The sequence below is a fragment of the Trichosurus vulpecula genome, chromosome 9 (genome assembly GCF_011100635.1).
Source record: "Trichosurus vulpecula isolate mTriVul1 chromosome 9, mTriVul1.pri, whole genome shotgun sequence".
In the NCBI taxonomy this organism is placed as follows: Eukaryota; Metazoa; Chordata; class Mammalia; order Diprotodontia; family Phalangeridae; genus Trichosurus; species Trichosurus vulpecula.
In genome coordinates this window covers 148,618,702-148,631,174 of record NC_050581.1, presented here as the reverse complement: position 1 = coordinate 148,631,174, position 12,473 = coordinate 148,618,702, and the positions used below count along the sequence as shown (strand labels likewise).

General features: G+C 42.0%; 1 protein-coding gene across 1 annotated transcript in view; it reads left to right on the top strand.

Annotated features, from left to right (window-relative positions):
- The window catches only part of GRIP2 (glutamate receptor interacting protein 2), a 406,943-nt gene that overhangs the window by 357,440 nt on the left and 37,030 nt on the right, over positions 1-12,473 (top strand). Inside the window, exons 15-17 of the mRNA XM_036738758.1 lie at positions 4,773-4,839; positions 4,925-5,070; positions 6,378-6,522. Of these exons, the coding sequence (XP_036594653.1) occupies positions 4,773-4,839; positions 4,925-5,070; positions 6,378-6,522 (358 nt within the window). The remainder of the gene's footprint in view (positions 1-4,772; positions 4,840-4,924; positions 5,071-6,377; positions 6,523-12,473) is intronic.

The window sequence follows — 12,473 nt, the reverse complement described above, 5'->3', positions numbered from 1 at the left end:
GCCCCCTCACTCCTTAATTCAGCATTCTTTCCACTATAATACAATTCCTTCTCTCCCATATATTGCTTCTTTCCCAAAAGTCCCCGAAGGAAATATCTTGCCACTCTTCTCCTTCCCACAAACCAGGCCTCATCCTGTAACATGAGCTTTAAAGGTGATAGAACAATTACAGGCTATGGAACAATCGATTATCAAATGTTTGCACATCTGGGAAGTTGTAAATTGGTTTTAAATAACTACTTTCTCAACATATAATTAACATGCTGTGGAAAAGAAACACAACCTTCTCTCTTTAATAACTCTAAATACATATCATGTTTCAAGGTAGCAGAGAGAATTTGGAGAAGCAAGCCATGCTCAGTGTCCTTGCTGGATGGAGTTGGCTCCACAGCCTCCACAAAAGAAGGCTGTTGAAGGCTATTTGTTTTTTCCTTTTTCTTTGGAAGGGGAAAGGCAGGGCAGTTGGGGTTAGGTGACTTGCCCAAGGTCACACAGCTAGTAAGTGTGTCAAGTGTCTGAGGCCACATTTGAACTCAGGTCCTCCTAACTCCAGGGCCAGTGCTCTACTCACTGCACCACTTAGCTGCCCTGGGCTATTTGTTTTTCACCTGACCACTATGCTAGAAAGAGATCTGTCCTGGGACCGGGGTGACTTGGGAGTTGTGTCCTGCTTTTTCCATTCACCCCCTATTGCACAAGTGAATAAAGTAACTGCTTTTTGTAGCTGAATTAAAATATTAGAGTATAAATTTATCCTTTCTCGGCTCTCTGAAAGAATCCTTGGTACAACCCTAGTAGAGGGGAGGACCATAAGGATTGCCCATGGACCCCATCCTGTTCCCATGATTTTGGTCTCCTCTGCTCAGTCTCTATACTGTAAACACTCTTTAAGTCTGTGTAGCTTGAAAACCATGAGTACTTGGAGTGGTTTCATTGATTTAAAATATTGTTCTTAAGTAAAATTTTTATGGGTCAATGTTATGTTTGCAAATGCAGGTGACATTTCAATCTGTGATGATGATCCAGCTCCAGTACCCTTTTTTGACTGAGTCGTCTATCACATTTTGAGATCTGTATTTGTAGTGTGGTGGTTTGTCATCTGTCAGTCCATGAAGCTTCCAACAAGCTTCTGATGTATCTTGCTAGGCTTTTGATAGCTGCTAAATTTTTGTAGCCTGTAGTGTTGTGTTGCACAAATTCTGCCATTTCCTAGCATAACAACATTGATCACTGAGTCCAGGTTCCTTAAAGATAATTCTTCTGTACTTTCAATTGACAGTGACTAGGTTCTAACTTGCTGTGATAAACATTCATCTTCAGGTGCCACAAACAAAGCTGCACCCCTCAGCCATTTGTTTGATGTTTCTTTGCCAATATATTGTTGGTCAAGCTCATGCAGTTATCGCCCATGGATGACCTTTTGATTCCATTCATAGAACTTGACAATTTCATAGGTTCCATATAAAGGGAAACCATTTTTGATTATATTCAATATTTGATTTTGATTATATTTAATAAATCCAATGGTAGAGACCTTTTATTGGCTTTTACTCTTGTCCAGTGAAGTGATATCTATTTGTTCCAAAAGTATTTTTACAGGTTTTTGACTTGCTCATCTTATAGTCTAAGGATGATTTTAATCCTCTTCCTCCTTTTTGGAGAGAAAGTGTTCCTCTTTCTATAGCTGCTTTTTCATGACGTCTCTTTCATTAACATTGTACAAGTTTTGGCTAGGATACTTTGTAAACTTTTATGGTCTGTTTTACACTTCTTGAATTGTATGTAAAGACTAGTATTACATATGTGTTAATTGAATTGACTTAAACTTGTTCTAGTTTTTACTTCAGGATGTCAATGTCTCTTAATATATTCAGCGACAGCCTTATATTTGATATCTTTATGTTCATTGTGCCTTGGTTGGAAGAGACCAAGATATTTTTAGGTTATCACCTTTGTTCTTTGACTCCGTATGACCTCTGGATTCAAGTTCAAAACCTTAAGTCAAAGCTTTAAGTCCTCATGCATTAATAAGTTTACATTTACGAAGTCCAAATGGCATTTTGATATCACTGGAGACAGTTTCCATAAGATAAAAGAACCATTTAATGCCTTTTTCTGTGAAGTTATATAGCTTGACACCATCCATGTACATCAAGTGATTTGTGCAATGTTTTGGAAGCTGTACTTACTTCTGTTTTGTAGAGATAATGGCTATAAGCCTAAGCAGAATCACAATGGATTCAACTGTGTCCATGAAAATGCTATATTTACCAATTGTTCTTGACATTATTGTGTTTTCAAAAGGGAAGAGTTTTCCATATTAGTAGTGCATGAATAAGCCATGAGTACAGAACTGAGTCAAAGACTTTGAGGTAATCAACAAAGGCAGCATAAAACATTGTCATTTTGAGGCGGCTCATTCAATAACTACCAAATTCATAAATTATTCTTTATCTGCCTGGGACTTTTTGGCTCCTCAGAGAAAAAATTGCTCTCTTCTAAAGTGCTCACAGACTATTTTAGTGATCCACGGTATGGATGCTGTGTATAAAGTAAGCATGTATATGGTTTCTATTTGGAGAGGTCACTAGCGTTCCCATCTTTTGATAATAGATATGTTTAGACCTTGTGTTAGGAAAGATGGGATCTGGGGTGTGACTAAGAGGAAGCTGGTAAAGTACTCTGCTAGTAATTGATGTACCACTATGAAGTATTTGGACAAAAAATCATACCTCTTATCCAGCCTTGTCTTATTCCATTTTTCCAGAGAAACTAGAGTTTTGGTTCCCTTTCTTGATATGCACCTGTTCTCTCATATAATCCTCACAACAGCTCTGGGGAGCTAGGTGCTACTTTTATCCCCATTTACAGATTAGGAAACAGAACCACAGAGAGGTTAAGCGCCCGGGGTCACATAGTGTCTGAAGCAAGATTTTTTTGTAAAATTAGATCTTTCTGACTCTAAGCGCTACCCATTGAGTCACCTAAGTGCCTTCTAACATAGGGGTTCTTAACCTTGGATCCATGGACTTGCCTGTATGTATATGTGCATACACATACATGCACACACTTCATATACACACTTCACATATACACACATAATTGTGTATACACAGACACACACGCATATTTTATTATGATTGGTTTCCTTTGTAATCTTATGCATTTTTGTTATATACCTTTGATAACAGTGTTCTGAGAAGGGGTCCATAGGTTTCACCAGACAGCTCCAAGGGTCCATGGCACCAAAAAGGGTTAAGAACCACCCCGCCTCCGTTGTTAGGCCCTTCTGTAGTTAGTCAAAAGCTCTCCAAAGGTACTTTTGCCATGGTGGTGTTTGACACCTGTCCTTGGAGAGATTCCCCAATAGCTTTATCTTTCCTCCTTGGTTTTACTTTTCCTCCCGTGTTTCAACAATCCAGCTAGCAGCTTCTGTGGGGGTATAAGATTCACCCACAGCCAGCACCCAGAAAGCTGCCAATAGCACAGGTTCTTCTGATCTGCTTAATTAAGGAAAGCAAGGTGAAGGGGTTGACAAGCTTACTTTTAATTCAGCATTCAAATATCATTCAGTTAGTTCAGGGGAAAAATCCAGCACCATGAACTTCAAAACAAAATGCAAACAAATTTCAAACATCAACAGACTTTGTCTGATTCAAATCCCAACACATAGTTAGCAGAGTTCAACAAAGTTTCAGCATCCGGGTTTACAAGCTGGAGGGCTCCTTAGCTACAGCTGCCCAGAGTCTCCTCATCAACACCATCTCCAGAGCCCTACACAAATGGCTCTGTCCTCCCTTCTTATAGGGCTTCAGACATCACACTTCATCTGAATCACCAGAGCCCAGGCTCTGGTGATTGGTTCTTGAGTTGGCCCCTCCCCTTAGGACCCTGGGAGGTTCACATCCACATGGATTACGTTAACACCTAATGGGGTTTGGGCCCAGGGCTTAGCACCTAGTAAAGCTCACTGAGATAAATTGAGTCACTCAAAGAAAACAAAGGCCATTCTGGTTACATCCCACGTATACTGTCATATGCAGGTCTTGAAGAGTTCTTCCTCTTTTGGTCAAATGCCATGCAAGAACGCATCCACTGATGATGGTTATGGCACCTACCAGCATTATGAATGACTCTTGCTTTAATATAATTGGTCTCCTAGTTGGATTCAGGCCAGCAAGCTCAAAAAGGACTTTCTGGAATTTCAGTGCAAGTGTATCCATCTCCTTTACAAAGTGATGTGAGATAGTCAATGCTGTTTTATCATCTTTTTATTAAATATTATCTCTGGAGTTATCACTGAAAACCTTTTCTTATAGCCCTTGGGCCCTTCAGCTTTTCTCTCTGCAACTAGACTTAGTAGAGATTTTTAAAACGTTTCATCTTTCTTGTTTTTCTGTATATATTAAAACTTCTGTGCTTGTTGATTATTGTTAAGTTCACAGTAAAAAAGCAAATGACAAGAAAAAGTTTTAATGTTAGAATTTCTGTCACCAGGCAGGAGATGGGAGAAAATATGGAGAGCAAGAAAGCCTTTCTAGTGCCCTCAAAAATCACACCATGAAAGTGAACATTATGGTGAGCCCTGGTAGAACAAAAGGTCCAGAAGGCATAGAAGAGAGCAGATCACCAGGGCCATCTTGGCCAGGGATGCTTTCACTTGTTTTTCCCTTTTGAATGGCCTTTCTTCCTGTGGCTTTGGATTTTCCTATAGCAGACTGAAGGAGCCTGACCCACCCTCTTTCCCTCTCTCCCTTGCACCCCCACCCCAGCTGCAAGCAGGAAGCCTGGAGAGCCCTTGATTATCTCTGACATCAAGAAGGGGAGCGTGGCACACAGGTTAGTGTCCTGGGGTTCTGAGGACAGGAGGAAGGGTGAGCAGCTGCCATGTGCATACTCCCTCCACATCTTCCATTCTTCCTAGGACGGGCACGCTGGAGCCAGGGGACAAGCTGCTCGCCATTGACAACATCCGACTGGACAACTGCTCCATGGAGGATGCGGTACAGATTCTGAGGCAGTGTGAGGACCTGGTGAAACTGAAGATTAGGAAGGATGAAGACAACTCAGGTACAGAGCTGTCCCCCAAAGCACTCCAGTCCCTGGCCCTGATCCCAGGGAGCGAATGTGCCGCCAGCTTAGACTGGTGTCCTGGTTCGTCAGTTGGGTTATGCCTGGGTAGATTTAATGTTCCCCACCCTCCCGGATCACCGCCCTCCATCCCCACACACACACCAAAAGTGAAACATTTCCTCCTTGCTCTCTGAAGGAAAAATAGCTGTATATGAAGCCCAGAGGGGCCTGGGTCTGGTCTTAATTTATGTGGATGTGGTGTCATTTCTGCCTTGCAGCTCCCTCAGTCTGTGGCTGACCATGTGGAGGGCTCAGAGTTTGGTGAAGTTAAGAAGAGCTAAAGCCACAGTATCATAGAATCAAAATAAAGCAATTTATAAATAGATGAAGAATTATATTAAGTGAATACTGTGGGCTGGGCACTGTGTTAAGCACTAGGGATACAAGTAAAAACATACAAGACAGCCACCATCTGCAGTATAGGGCTCTTATTCTAATGGGGAAGGGAGCAATATGCAGAGGAGTGGGAGGAGGTGGTTATCAGAGTCAGGTGACACAGGAACGGAGTCCAAAGTTGCAGTGGCAGGAGATGAGGATGCTGGATAGAGTGGAGGCCAACAGACCAAAACTTAGGGCATCCATCAATCAATTGATCAAGAAGCATTTATTAAGCACCTACTATATGCCATATACAATACTGGGCACCTAAGATACAAAGACAAAAATTACTCAAAAATTGTGGAAACATATCATTTTCTTTCTTTTTTTGGTGAATTGGTTCAATTTAACTCAATGAATTAAATAGAAGTTTTACTTTTTATTTTTCAGCTAAATATAATACATTCTGAGTGTCAATTACATTCATCTGGCATCATAGACCTGGAAGGAACCCCACAAGCCATTAAATCCAACCCCCTCATTTTACAGATAAGGAAACCGAGACCCAAAAAATGTCAAGTGACTTTCCCAAGGTCACACAAGAAGTATCAAAGATAGCATTTGAACCTAGGTTTTCAGGCTCCAGAGCCAAGTGCTACTTTAAAGAAACAGCCTACTTCAGAAGCTTTCAGCAGCCAGCACAGCCACTCTGTCACCCCCAATCACAGAGGCGTGGCATCTTCCCTTCCCCCACAGTGCAGCAGAGGACAGATGCTCTTTCAAGGTCAACATTCATCTTATGCCTGAAATTTCTGCTCCCAGAAATGACTGGCTCTATTCCCCCACCTCCCCATCTCCACCTCCCTCAACACCTCCTCCCCATGAGCCCATTTCTCCAGAGCTTGGCCAACCTCTTCTCATTTCAGATGAACAGGAAACGACAGGCGCCATCATTTACACAGTGGAGTTGAAGAGGTACGGGGGTCCACTGGGTATAACTATCTCAGGGACCGAGGAGCCTTTCGATCCAATTGTCATCTCAGGATTGACCAAGCGAGGACTGGCAGAGAGGTGAGGTCTGGGCCCCACTCAGGCCCAGAGATCTGGGAGAGCAGGTGATTTGAGGGAGGATGACTACAAGGGCTTCACTGGGAGGGAGGGAGGCAGAGGGAGGAGGAGTTGTTTGGGGTGGGGGAAGGGTGATGATGATGATGATGATGACGATGATGATGATAATTCCCACCTATAATTTTAAAACTTTTTCAAATAAAATTTTATTAATGTTTTTAAAATAATCTGTGTTTTCCAATGCCCACCATTCCAAAGATAAATTCATTATGATGGAGAAAAAAAGAGGAGGAAAATCATGCCAATATATTGACAAATTCTGACATTATGTGTGATGTTCCATGCTCCTCCCTGCCCCCCACTTCTTCAAGGATACAAGGAAAGGTGCCTTCTCATGTCTCCTCCTGGGGCCCAAGCTTGGCCATTATAACTTTGCCACATTTCATTTCCATTGACTTGCTGTGTTCTTTCCATTCCCAATGTTGTAGTCATTGTGTCTTCTTCCTTTACTTTGCATCATTATGCCATCATGTCTTCCCATGCTTTTCTGCATTCATCATGGTCACCGTTTCTTACAGCACAGCACTACTCTAATATATAATTTACTACAATTTGTTTAAATGCTTCCCAATCAATGGGCATTCTTGTTGTTTCCAGCTCTTTTTGACTATAAAAAGGGCTGCCATAGATATTTTGGTGTATTTGTGGATGAAATTTCCCTTTCTGTCACTGACCTCCTTGTGGAAGGAAAGAAGGAAATAAGCATTTATTAGGCACCTACTATATGCCAGGCACTATGCTAAGTGCTTTGCAAATATCCTATTTGATCCTCACTACAATTCTAGGAAGTTAGGTGCTGTTATTAACCCCATTTTAAGTTGAGGAAACTGAGGCAGACAGAGGTTATGTGACTTACCAGCGTCACACAGCTAGTGACTGTCGAAGGCCACATTTGAATTCAGTTCTTCTGACTCCATGCCCAGTACTCTACTCACCATGCCACCTAGCTGCCTAGAGTACATAACTAGCAATGGAATCTCAGTGTCAGAGCGTATGGGTATTTATTTCACTTTCCCATATGCTCCAATTGATTATTAAGGCTTTAAAGTCTCTAGAGAACTTTGCATACATTAATTAATTCATCATTATGATGATAGTAGGTGCTATTATTATCAAGCCCATTTTCTGGATGCTGAAACTGATGTTCACAGAGATGTAGTGGCTTGTCCAGGGTCAGAAAACTTGTAAAAGTGTACAGGAATTGGGAGTAGGGGCTCAGGTCAGGTTGGACCAAGTCATCTCCAAGGTTCTTTTCAACTCGAAAACACACATGGAAATTTTATCAATCTAAGATCCCAAATTATAAAACCTATGATTTTAGAAATTCAGAGAGTCTTCTTTCCATGACGCTAAGGGATATGGTCAGACCCACCACGAAATACCTAAATAATATTGTCTGGCGGCAGGTCCCCTCTTGCCTTGGGTATTAAAAGTTTTGGACCCATAAGCAGATAGAACCCAGGTATGTTTCCTTTTCTGAGATGAGTTGGCTTAATGGAGAGGGCCCTGGACTTTGGTCATTGGGATTGGTTCTATCACCAACTGCAACAAAGTCTATTCCATTGGGACATCGTGAGTTTCTTAAGCCTATTGGCCATCAGATAGTCTGAGCTTTCGGCAAAAATGCAGATGATGACAAATTATCAAATTCGGTTACATCCAAGCATACTCTGTGTGTGTGTGTGTGTGTGTGTGTGTGTGTGCGTGTATGTGTGTGTGTGTGAGTGTATGAGATAAATATTGATTGTTCCATGCTGTGTTCATGGAAATGGCCATCACCCGAAAAAAGCAGCCTTTACTTAGTGAGCATGGGATGAAAGCAATGAATAAAACTAGTTCAATGGATAGATTCTGGGCAAATTGAACTCCCATTTATTTCAAAATCATCCATGTTCCCAAAATAACTGGTACTCATGAAGGTTCCCCCTGAGGCTGCCCTCTCTATTCACTGAAGAGAGGTTCCAGAGATTCCCGTGAATAGACAAATTCTCCACTGATTGTCCCCTAAAAAATACTTTGGATAGTTATGTTCTCTTCAAAGTTTTGTGAGTTTTGTTGATTTCATGGTTGGGGCACAGGAGAAGGGGAATTCTATCAGTTAGGTGTTAATGGTTTTTAATACCCAAAAGAAAGAAGTCTTTGGCTCAGATCCCTGTTTCTGATACTTACTGTTTGTAGGAACTTGGACAAATTTGCTCTGGACCTCAGTTTCTTTCATTTATCAAATAAGGAATCTCATTTAATGATCTTTAGGTCTTTTCTAATAGCTGACATTTATATGATATTTTAGTCCATAAATAAATAATTATTTTAGCAAATCGATCAGTCAATAAACATTTGAGTGCCTACTATGTGCCAGACACTATTTTAAGGACTGGAGATACAAAGAAAGGCAAATGACAAGAGCTCCCAATATAATAACATGCAGATGACTATGTACCAATTACAAAATAAATTGGAAATGCTCACCAGAGGAAAGGCACTAGAGTTAAGGGGGATGGGAAAGGCTTCCTGGAGGAGGTGAAATTTTAGCTGAGACTTGAAGGAAACCAGAGAAGCTAAGAGATGGAGATGAGCAGAAAAGGCATGGGGGACATCCAGTAAAAACACTTGACTAATAAGTGTCTGAGGCAAGATTTGACCTTGTCTTGAAGTCTTGCAGATTCCAAGCCTGTGCTTCTCTCCGGTGGGCCACCTACCTGCCCCTGAGCATATTCATCTTTCTTACAGCAAAGTGTCTGCTGTTAAGGGAACACTACAGATAATAGCTATTCAAGTCTATGAGATAAGTATCGATTGTGTGTGGACCACAGAGTAGCAAGTCTGCTTTTGATATTAATGGTGAGGATATGGAGCAGCCAGGAATGGGAGTCACAGATCTTGAGGGTTCCCTGAATTCTTTTGCAGATTGTGTTACATGTTTAGTCTTTTTCCCGGGGAGAGCCCATGGTAAGTATGTGAGAAATACTGGTTGCTTCAAAAGACTTGGGGATGTTTAGACTGTAGAAGAGAATATAATGAGTGTGTAATATCTTCAGATATTGGGAGGATAGCCATGTGTGACAAGGAGTAGATTTGTTCTTTGTAGCTTTCAAGGAAAAAAAACCCAAGGAGCTTTGCATGGGAGTTACAGAAAGGCAGACCAACAGAAAGAGCATTTCTTAAACAGTACAGCAATCCCTCAAAGGAATGAGTTGCCTTTGTAGCGAGTGGGTCCCTATCACTGGAAGTCATAAGATCCTACATCTAGAGCTGGGAGGGACCTCAGAGGTCATCTACTCCTTTTTACAGATGGGGGAATTGAGGCCCAGAGAAACGATGTGATTTGCCCCAGATCACATTGCATCAGAAATAGGATTTGAACTCAGGCTCTCTGACTCCAAAATCAGAATTCTTCCTACTAACCCCTATTCAAGCAGATGTGGGATGCCTCTGCTCCTCCTCTGCTGCGAGTGTTGGAGAGAGGATTCCTGTATTGACTGGGTGGAATTGATACCCTTTATGAGTCTATGACTTTGTTATGGTCTATAAATTTCTAAACTTCAGTGACATCTGATCCTTTGAATAATGTACATCTAGATGTCTATTTTGTTCAGAAGGAATTAACAACCTACAAAAGGCGCTGACCAAAGGAGGGAAGAGAGAGGCCTCTATTCTAACCTTCTCTTTTCTCATCTCCTCTGGTGAGTGAGGAGGGCTCACCCAGAGGTTCACTGGGAGGTGAATGGTTCTCTGATAATCAGAAGGAGCATCCCATGGGATCATGGAGTTGGAGCTGGAAAGGACCTTAGAGGTGGTTTGGTTCAGGGGTGGGGAACTGCACCCAGATTTCACAGAACAAATCCCCTTAATAAAAGGATTTTTTCAGTAAAACTTGGATTCAGTCAAAAGGCCACACCCATTTGAGATCTAAGATATAACAAGGTCTATGATGAGGCCTCCTTCTGGTTCATGGAGAGAAAGCTGGACCACCAGGAAGAAAAAGCATGAGTCCTTATTTCTGCTAGACATGTTCTTTCTCTCCTGGATACGAACCTGGGTTTTGTTCTGATCCAGAATCAGGTGGCCTCAGTTCATTGCTGGCCCCTCTCATTGCCGCCTCTCTTTTTGCTGAGAGAGAACTTTCAATTCCTTATTGAGGATGTGTGGTACAAGTATTGAATACTGAAGGGGAGGGGCAAGGGGCAGTAAGGGTAAGGAAGGAGGGGCATCTGAGAGCAGATCTTTGGAGCACAGTCTGCATGGAGGGATGGCAGGAAATGGAATCCAAGGCCAGGCCGAGTCTGGCAAGTGACCCATGCCTATGTATCCAACCAGAGAGGTTAGGGGTCCTGGTATCTCCATGGAGGCTATGTCAGCATTTTGGTATCTCTCATAGGCTTGACAGATAGAAGTATCTGAATCTCTAGGTGTTTCTAAACTATAAAAGAGAAAACTAGGAAAGAAGCTTGCAGCAGTCCAGCCAGTCTTTGTGTCTTTCTCTCTGTCTTTCTCTGTCTCTCTCTCTCTGTCTCTCTCTGTCTCTCTCTGTCTGTCTCTCTCTCTCTCTCTCTCTCTCTCTCTCTCTCTCTCTCTCTCTCTCCCTCCCTCCCTCTCTGTATGTTTTCCCTTTTTGGGGGGAGGGGATGCTCCAGACCTGCTATCTCCTCTTTGAAGGGGTGCTCTAAGTGTAGAAATAGCTAGGAAGTGAATGAGGCAAGATTTGAATTTAAGTCTTCCTCGCTCTATAGCCAGCACCCTATCCACTGCACCATCTAGTGGCCCGAGATGCTAGACAGCATATTGTATGCAGAGATCATTGGAATAGCTGGACCCAAGAAGGGATCATTATTGGTCCACCGTCGCCTTGGAAAGAGGTCTCTCGAGCTGTGCTGTGGGATCAATGCTTGACCCTGGACTATTTTGTCATCTTAATCAATGATGAAATAAAGGCATAGGATGGCTTGCTTTTCAAATTGGCCAATGGTATAAAGCTGCGACAGATTCAGGATTCAAAAGGATTGTTACAGCCTCGATTTGGGGGCTGAAGAGAGGTAGAGAAACATGTGAGCTATCCTCAAGGATTTGAAGGAGTGTCATGAGAAGAGTTAGATTTATCCAGTGGGGACCGGAAGGCAAAACTAAAAACAATGGGTGAAAATTGCAAGGAGGAATTTAAGGTCAATGAAAGGAAAAATTTCAAAACAAGTAGGGTTGTGTATTGTGAAGCAATGGTTTCCTCTTCCTTGTAGATGTTCTGAAAGAGGCTGGATGACCACTTGTCATTTATGTAGTAGAGGAATTCTTTTTTCCAGTATGTGTTGGACAAGTTGGCCACTGAGATCCATTCCAGCTCTGTGATTCTATATTACACATTTTCAAGTAGAGATCCTTAAGAAAGTTGCTTCAATGAAGAGTTATGGGTGCTGTGTGTGTGTGTGTGTGTGTATAACACACACACACACACACATATATATAATTAGCATATTCATATTTCTTCATATTGGTGGATGTTGCTAAAGGAATGGACAATATTCTCTTGAGAAGGTTGAATGTGCCTTTTATTACCTTGTTTGCCCTATCCATGTCCTCATCAGCAGTACTGAGGTAAATCTCTGCCACATGCTGCTTTTCTGAGTTCTGGCTCCCAGGAACCTAGTGGAGCTAGGACTTGAACCCAGGGCCCCTGCCTCCTAGTCTCATGTTCTTCGCATCAAACAGGAGCTGAAATGTAAATGAGCTAAATGAAGGAGAAAGCAATTTGTTACTGCCTCTCGTTCCATAGTAACCAGTCGAGTTAAATAGCAAGAGCAAGAAAAATGTCAGCCTTGCAACTTCTCAGAGTTAATTGACCACCTTGGGCCCAGATGGGCTCCTCCATTAGCTTCATAAAACCCCACAAATGATTCTTTAAT